This window comes from Stegostoma tigrinum, chromosome 11, assembly GCF_030684315.1.
Source record: "Stegostoma tigrinum isolate sSteTig4 chromosome 11, sSteTig4.hap1, whole genome shotgun sequence".
Classification (NCBI taxonomy): domain Eukaryota; kingdom Metazoa; phylum Chordata; class Chondrichthyes; order Orectolobiformes; family Stegostomatidae; genus Stegostoma; species Stegostoma tigrinum.
This window is the reverse complement of record NC_081364.1, coordinates 39,348,552-39,357,488: the sequence shown is the minus strand read 5'-3', so window position 1 is coordinate 39,357,488 and position 8,937 is coordinate 39,348,552. Positions and strand designations below refer to the sequence as shown.

General features: G+C 39.4%; 1 protein-coding gene across 6 annotated transcripts in view; it reads right to left on the bottom strand.

Annotated features, from left to right (window-relative positions):
• Nucleotides 1–1,300: 1,300 nt before the first annotated feature.
• pdzrn3b (PDZ domain containing RING finger 3b) overlaps nucleotides 1,301–8,937 on the bottom strand; it is a 303,206-nt gene continuing 295,569 nt past the window's right edge. For all 6 annotated transcript variants that reach the window (XM_048548076.2, XM_059649917.1, XM_048548074.2 and 3 more), the window contains 2 exons: nucleotides 8,753–8,869; nucleotides 1,301–3,827 (listed from right to left, as the gene is read on the bottom strand). In XM_048548076.2, the coding sequence (XP_048404033.1) occupies nucleotides 2,244–3,827; nucleotides 8,753–8,869 (1,701 nt within the window). In that variant the 3' untranslated portion in view covers nucleotides 1,301–2,243. The remainder of the gene's footprint in view (nucleotides 3,828–8,752; nucleotides 8,870–8,937) is intronic.

Genomic DNA, 8,937 nt, shown 5'->3' with positions numbered 1-8,937 from the left:
TTCTACTATCTGCTGTGGCAGGATTTGAACCCAAGTAACCAGAACATTAGCCAAGTTTCGACATTAATAGTCTGGCAATAATACTGCTAGGCTAGTGCCTCCATTTCTAACTTACATTGGAATGAACATCCCCAATTTTTTTTCTGGTGAGTTTGGGCGTGTTTAGAATGAGGAAAGTAACTTTATGTTGTCCCATGCATTTGAATGCCATGTCCCCTGGTCAGACACTAAGGTAGCACAAAGTTGGATTTTCTGAGAAGTGGCGATCTCTCACAGATTGCGACTCTGGCCATTGTTTTTTAAGCAAAAGAAGGGATGTGGTTGTCATGGACGAGTTGGACTGAAGCGTCTGTTTCTGTGTTGTACGACTCTATGACGACTCTAAATGTCGAACCGTACTTCCAGTGTGAATGCTTCTTTGTATCATAGGACTGTCACAGAAGGACAAACCATGCCCCGTTTTCCAAGTTGTCAGCTGCAGTCTTCTCAAACTTAAAAGGTCCTGACAGCCATTTTGACATCTTCTATCAAATGTTAAGTTTGACAAGTACTGAGAAGTGAGGGCATCCCATGCATGAGGGGGGTGGATGGTGATGGGTAGAATTCTGGATGAGTAGGGGGCAAATTGACAGATTAGTAGGGTGACAAGTGGGTTGGGTGCCAGCTGGAGAAGGGAGTAGAATGCAGGGATAGGACACCGGACGTGTAAGGCAGCAGATGTAGGAAGTCAGTCAGGTTGGCCTCAGTGAAGGTAGAATGGTGGGGGAGATCATTTTCTGGGGGTGCCAAGCTATCCCAAGCACAGAAGAAACTGCTGAAATATGCTCCAAGGATGGACCAGTAAATTGTAAATAATTGGTGACTGCAATTGTTGACTGTGCACTGTATTATGACAGCAGTTCACAGGAATTTAATATTTATTTACATTGAGGTAATTTTCCTAGAATGTAATATTGGACGGTTGCATGAAAATAATGGAATCAAGTGCTAGGAGCCTTAAAATAACTCATCCTTTGAGGGTGTCGTGTAGTTGATATAATAATTTTCACCGGTTACCAGCAAGAATGGCATTTAAACTCAAATTTGATTTGCTAGATTAGCCATTTGAGTGAGATTGGAAAAGGACAAATTCAGATGTACTAATTTCCTTGTCAAGCTACCCGAGACATGTGGGCTGTGAATGTAAGTATTGAATATTAATAGTGCAAATTTTCAGATCTAGCTGCTGCAAAATGCTAGTGTTGAAATTAAAGGTGCTGTCAAATTTATTTATTTGAAGCAGTACAACACGCAACTGAAGTTCATATACAAAACAATAATTTATATTCATCTTTTACAAGACATCAAAGGCGAGTAACTAACTAAATATTAATTAAACTGTATTAGGTCAATACATCAAGGCCTACAAAGTACACAGTTAACTACAAGGGGTTTCACAATTACACAATCTGTTTCATATAAACAAATTATATTTATGTACATGCAAAGAAAACAGCTCTAATTTACTGCAATAAAAACAGAAAATGCTGTAAGTACTCAGTCGGTCTGGGCACATCTGTGGAAGGAGAAACTGTTGATGTTTTAAATTGAATAAGAGTCATACAACATCATAAACACGAACTATTTCTCTCTCCATTGATGCTGCCAGGCTTGCTCAGTTTCTCCAGCACTTGGTTTTTAATTCAGATTTCCTGCATTTGCAGTATGTTGATTTTAACTTACTGCAGCTTGTTTTGCCAGCAGAAAGGCTTAAGTCTACACACATTCCGGGACTATTTTTTTTAGATTCTTCCAGCTGAAAACTGATTCAAATTTTAGCTAGTTACAAGTAGAACAGCAAGAAATTATCTTTTCAAGACAGATCTTTTTCTGTATAAAAAGATACATGACTGCAAATTGTTGCGTGAACAAGGTAAATAGCATTTCATACCTAAATACCTCTTAGAAGACTCCAACTTATATAAAATAATAACAATGACTAAAGTCTATTGGCATGTGAATTTCCAAAGGTTATAACTTGCAGGTAATAACTTCTAAGCAATGTGAAAACGAGATATCAGGTAGTTGCTTGAAGTACACTACAAAGGAATAATCAAATTAATTTCTGATACGTATATAGCACTTCCATTCACATATGGACTACTGGCTCATTTTATATATTTACAAAATATGCCACTTTTAACGAGGCAAGACCTTTTCTACCTCAAATGGTAGTATTAAATGTACAGCATGAAAAAGCTTACTTAAACAGTAGTTACAGATAACAGGGAATTATATATCCTTGTTCCATCAGGAGATTTAGTGCCATGCGTTAACAGTTCCTGTATTGTCATCCAGTTATCAAATATTTTTTTGCTTCTTTTCTTCATCATTTTTTTGTGACTCAGTTCAATTATGTTCACTTCTTTCTTCTCGTCTGTACTCTGCTGTTCTTTTAAACATTCCAATCTACTCTGCATCATGAATTCACGCCGTCTTCTCTGCTCTTTGGCACGCACCAAATGCTGCTTACGTTCTTCTTTGCTCCAATAACGGCCCATTTTCATCTCACTTATGGCATCATCATCAGTGGTCATGCCACAGCGCTCTTCTTTAATCTTCAGTGCGCGTTCTTTCAGGAGTCTATCTCTGACGGGTCGCTTGGTAATGTATCTGGTTCCATCGCTTCGGATTTTTACCTTCCATTCCATTTTCGGCTCCAACTGATTTGAGGATTCCTGAGAAGGTGGCTCTTTGCACATGCTTACAAGGCTCATCTGGCTCTGCGCATATTCTACGGCAGATTTTTGTTGTATCAAATGCATATAGCTTTGATAGTGTTGAGCATGTGCTGGGATATGCGCATGTCTATATGGGGAATGGTGGAATGTGGTTGGATAGGGGATGCTTCGCGAACCTGAGTTATAGGTGAAAGCATGGCCTTTGGTACCTTCGGTAAGACTTTTCTCCTCCTTTCCCTCAGACTGGTGGCCGTGGTCAGATTCCTTGGTAGCAGAGTTGGATTTTGAGGGATTATACTCTCGGCGTCTGGCAAGGGGCAATAGTGGCTTTTGAGCTGAGCTGTTGGAAGCGGGATTGTTGGCTGTTCCCTCGGTGTTTTCGCTGTTGATATTTTCAGGTGTTCCGTGCAACGAGTTGTCAGGCGACAATTCCAATGTCAGTGGTGTGCTTCGGCAACTCTCACCAGTGTTGTAGGCACTGGAGCTATCCTTATCGGATTTTTCGGGCAGTTCGGTGATGTCGGACAGCTCGTGTCGATGGCTATCAATGCTGGTGTTATAGTTGTGGAAACTGCTGTCGTGCAACATCCATGACTCTCTGTATTGATCTTTCAGCTGCTGCATCTTATGGGCTCGCACAATGTTCAGACACTCAAGCTCAATGTTGCGTAATTCTTCATTCAACATTTCAAGTTCTCGGTCAACAATTTCCTGGTCATTCTTACTCATATCCAAAGTGCTGCTGTGATAGTACAGGCTATATCGGTTGGCACTCTGCATCTGACATTTTAGCTCCAGCAGTTCGCGGAATCTCTCGCACTCATCAGCCGGAATACCAAGAAAATCTGCATCTGTATAGTCGCCCGACATGAGCGACTCATTACTGAAAGGCATGTCGCCACTACCAAGAGTGTCCTGGCTGTACATGAGTTTCACGTGGCGATTGAGGGTATTGGAAGTCGTTTGCTCATCTCCGAGGTTCTCCTGCTCTGAACTTTCATCATTTCGAGTGCTCTCATCAGTACGCCCAACACCACTATCTTTCTCGTGCTGGTTTGACAATATGGTGGCAGTATCTGTCGTGCCTTCTTCTTCTTCATGCTTTTTCTGAAACACAAAGGCATTGAAGAGAACATGCAAAAAAAAAGCCTAAGAACGTCCACGTCACCTGAAATGTTGTTGACTTGAAGTGTGCCGTATCAATAGGATGCAGTAAAGTGAAAAGGTTGGGAAGCTGTTGTGCAGGAAAACACTCTGCACCACGTTAGTATATCTTTTACAAAATATTACAAATGACAGAAATTGGAAAGGAAACAGAAGCAGCTCATTGTTTCAGAATCCAATCAATTTTCTGATGTTAACTCGTTAGACACTGAACACATTGCTGTATATTTTGAATGTTTTGTCCAAAGTACGTAGTCATTAACAGTGCTGGCCCTGATTTTAGAAGTGAGTGTGGGGGAGGTAGATGGAGTGAAGGAACAGGTTAGGCATGCAGCATGTGAAGTGGCAGTGAGAGTGAAATGGGGAAGGGCTTAAGGGTTTAGAGGCCTGGCCTATCTCCATGCTTTGATTCCCACCTAGACCAAAGCAGAGCCAGCCCCCTGCAACTAACAACTTGCAGAAGTTGTCCCTAGCTGTCAGGCAAGTAGTTGAGACTCCAGGTGGGATCAGGGTAAGGCCTTGGAGCCATAAATGAGTAATGCCCAGGGCTAAAGTGCGGGACACATGGTAGCCACAAGGATACCCAAACTAAAATGTTTAAACATTTGAACTCATGCCACTTCTGGCCCATGATCTAGCTTCTAGTATGTTTGACCCCACAGGGATGCCATCAATGTTGTAGGTCGAAGCCTTCAACTAAGATAGACAATCAGAGTAATTGGGGTCTGATGTAAATACTTAAACAAGATGCAATTAGCTTGGTCTTTTGTTCATAATGCATATTAACATAAGTATACATTGGGAAGGCCTATAGTGACAGGCTAAGTGATCTAATAATCCCTGGATACTGTAAGAATTAGGGATGATCTCACTCAGAGATAAAAAAATTCTGAATGGGCTTGATAGAGCAGATGTACAGAGACTGTTTCACCTGACTGCAGAGAACCTAGAATATGGAGCTATATTCTCAGGGTAAGGTATCATTTAGGATTGAGATGATGAGCAATTTTTCTAGTTTGTAGATTGTGAATCTTTGGAATTATTTTAATGATCCATTATTGAGTTTATATAAGACTGAGATGTATCAAAATTTCGTCTCTCAAGAATATGAAGAGGGAGGTGAGAAAGTGGAGCTGAGATAGAAGTTGATCATATTGAATGGTAGAGCAGGCCTGAGGTCTGTATGGTCTACTCCTGCTCATATTTCATATGTTTTTACATCCTCAGCCAGCAGGATCTGAGGGGATAAATTCTCTGCCTTCATTTGAACTTACGTACAGCTTGAATGTTAAAATCAGGGTCGGTTAATCTAAATCTGACTATTTATCATGCCAGAACAAAGGAACCTATCATTTAGGAAGCAAGAATGTAAACTATTCAAAAGAGCTCTGTCATTGTAATTGCTGTCATTCAGGATATATTTGTTATGATAGTGATAGACTAGTTTACAATTTCATTAGTTACTTTTCTTGTTCCATTTGCAGGACAAGCAAATTATTCTACTCCTGGAAGCTGTTGGTGAAGGATAAAACTGGAGCCAATCTTTGTACACTTTTATATTTTTAAAATTAATTACATGTTGCATGTATACACTTTCTAATTCAAGTTTTAATTTGTTTATATTAATAAGGGTTCAAGTGAAACCTGAATTAATGTTCATTACCTGCATGCAATTCAACACAATTAAAATATATGTAATGATTAATACACAATCATTTTGATTCCGAATTCTCTTGATCCCCTCATGGTCAGGCGCAGCTACTGGTTTGTCATTTTCAAAATTTCTGTTTGTGGCATCTGAGTGCTATTGCCCAGGCCTAATTGCAATTGTTTCCCCCGACTTCTGCTGTTTCAACTTGGCATTGTCCCCAGACAACCCAACACAGATCAGACATTCACAGCATGGGGAGTAACAGATGCTGCTATCTTATTGTGCAGAACAAACTTCAAGAGAAGGATGAATGAACAGAATGTAAAAAGCAGTAGTGGTGCTTACCAACTCCTGCCTTGTGATCAGGCTGCAATAGTTGTTTTTGTTTCAGAAACAAAATTTTAGTTCAGCTAGATTTTTCGCTACAGAATGGTACAAATTGAAATAAATATTTCCGTTAAGAGCAATGTACTCCTTTCAAAAATTACAAATTACCATTCTTTCATTCCCAGATGTACATTGCTGTTGATTCCAGTTGGTTTGATCAAAATATTAATATGGACCTCGAGGTGCATGGGTAGTGCCCATATCTTTGGGTCACAATGGCTGGGTTGAAAATTTCCCTGCCATGGAGCTGCATCACACGGGGTGGCTGAGAAAATGCTTCGATAATTTAAATTGGTGCAGAACAGCTATTTCTACATATGGGATGCTGGTGACATCTACTCTTGTATTGTTTAAAAGCTTCTGTTAAACAGGCAATGCACCCATGAAAATGAAATGCTCGCAGCATCTGGAACATGTACTTCACAAGTTATGTGTTAATTCTAACTGTATAAAGTGCAGTTGTTAAAATTTTCAGAGAAAGAAGTGGTAGTGAAAATAAATTAGTTTAGAGTCTAAACTAGTCTAAAAATTCTATTACATGCAAATTGATGACAGAATGGCTGGTACAGTAGATATAAGGATATTTCTGGCGGGTAACATCGTAGAACATTTACTGCAACAACGGACAAACAGGTTTAGCTGTTGTTACATCACAATTTGCAGTATTTTCTGGCTGGATTGCATTGGGTAGCACTTGCAGGAAATTGTTACATCAGTTACAGAACAGATGTGCTAACAGCCCAAACATTGCTGTGATTGTTAAATTTAATGTGGCATTTTTGGTAAGACCAAAAAAAAGAAACTCTCTCAGTGTCGGGTGATGATTCAGAAATTGACCACGACTTGGAGTAATTTTCTGTAATCACAACTCAGTAATTCATTGATTCACATCATATGGTTCATTTTAAGGGTCAACAGTCAAAAAGAACATGCATATTTATATGGGTAATTTGGTATTTTATGAGGCAGAAGCAGTTTGAGACATGAATAGGGTAAATATGTCGCTGGCTATTGTTGTAACTATGCCAATCTTGCCCCTTAGTCTAATTTCTGAGAAAAGGAGAGGCAATAAACAACAAAGTAAAATGAAATGAGGCAGAAAATCTGCAGAGTCTCAAGAGGAAATTAAGAAAATTCAAAATGGCGGGGAAAATGAGGTCAACTTTTGAAAGACAAAATTAGAGAGGCTGTTAGGTGAAACAGTAAAATAGCTAAGTGTTTCGGGAAAGTGAGATAAGCGGTATGATGATAAAAATGAGAGAAAGAAGTGCTAGCTGTGCGAGGTTTGAAAGCAGTTCTAAAGCATTGCCAATGACTTGTGTAGTGCAGCAACAGTGTACTGGTCGAACTTGTTGAATTTCCTACAAGTAATGCCAGGAGTTTACTTTTGGCAAATGTGTGAAGACACCATAAGGATGACAGGATGTTCCATTATTCATTCACAGGAATTCTAAATTAAAAAAAAGTAACATTTACCAAAGATAAATACTAACACAAGCCCAGAAACTACTGGTAATGAGAAACAATATATGCATAAAATACCTAAGAACTCAGAGCAGCAGCAGGTAATTTAGCCCCTTGGGTCTGTTTCACCATTTGATATGATTACAGCTGATCTCACCTCGGCCTCAACTCAAATTTCCTGTCCACTCTCCATAATGCTTCAACCCATTGTAAATTAAAGATCTGTCTCCTCTTCAAATTTTACTCAATGTTCCAGCATCTACTGTACTCTGAGGTTGTGAATTCCACAGACTCACGACCCTTTGAAAGAAACAATTTCTCCTCATCTGCATTTTAAATCTGACATCCTTTAATACCACAAGCACAACTCAAAAACAAAACTAAATATTTATTAAAAACTGGAGTGAACACAGTTTTCGTGCTGCAAATATGTTAAAGTATTTCTGAGATCTTTATCTGTAATCCTTTCTGTTGTAAATTTTCACAAGTGACATTTGTTCTTTGGCCAGATATATTGCAGATAATATTTGAGCCAAATATCTATGTGTGACATCCACTGTGAAAAACATCAGACTGAAATTTGTATCCATACTAATTTAACAGTGGAAGGCCATGCTCAATATGCATAGCTATTGATTCCATATCTAAAACATTTGGGTCAATTTGTTTCAGGCCCACAAATCTAGATTTCCCTGAATTAGAGGCTTAATGCTTGCTAAAGATTCCTTTAGTGATAGCAGCAAAGAATAGGTCAGTCTGCCTTAATGACCATTCTTCAGAAGCACAAGTTAAATATCAGAAAGCCTATCAATGTTGGTGGAAAGAGCAAGAATCCCAATCAGAATCAGTCATTTTGTTTCAAGATGGCACTGACACAGGATGACTCTCTGCAAGCTCTCTACAGCAGATTTTATTTTCACATTTCTTACACTCGGTCTGCATCTTTGTGTTTGTGTGCACGCAAATTAAAACATTTCACTGCAGCTAGGTACATAAGATAATAATAAATCAAATCAAATCAAATCAAGTCAAATAATGCTGCCCTGCCATCACAGGCATTAAGATCTCTCCACTAGGTCATTCCAACCAATTTTCCAGGACTACCCGAGAACTCCTGTTAGTGAAGCAGGCAGCCTAACTTTGAAGAATTTCCCTCTGCCAAGCTGCATTTGGATGAAGGCCAGTGTGGAATCGAATTTCTATGCCACAATGTTGTTTTAGATACAGTTACTCAAGTTATGTTCTCAGTGAGGTTCTAGACATGCTTGCTGAGCGTGCAACCAAACCCAGTGGCTCGACGAGCATGTCCACAACCTCATCCACAACCCGAGCTGCAAATCTTTTCAAAAACTTGTGTTCTCAGTACCTGTTGAAGCATGTTGGCTGTAAACTGCATAGCCTGGTGATGCTGTTCCTCAAGCATGTCCATATGCAAGTCATCCAGGAAATCGTTTCGGTCATCATCCATCCAGCCTTCATCCAACTGCATTTCATCATGAGAGGCAACAAAAATAGATTATAGTGTTTCCGCAATCCAGATCCTATTTATAG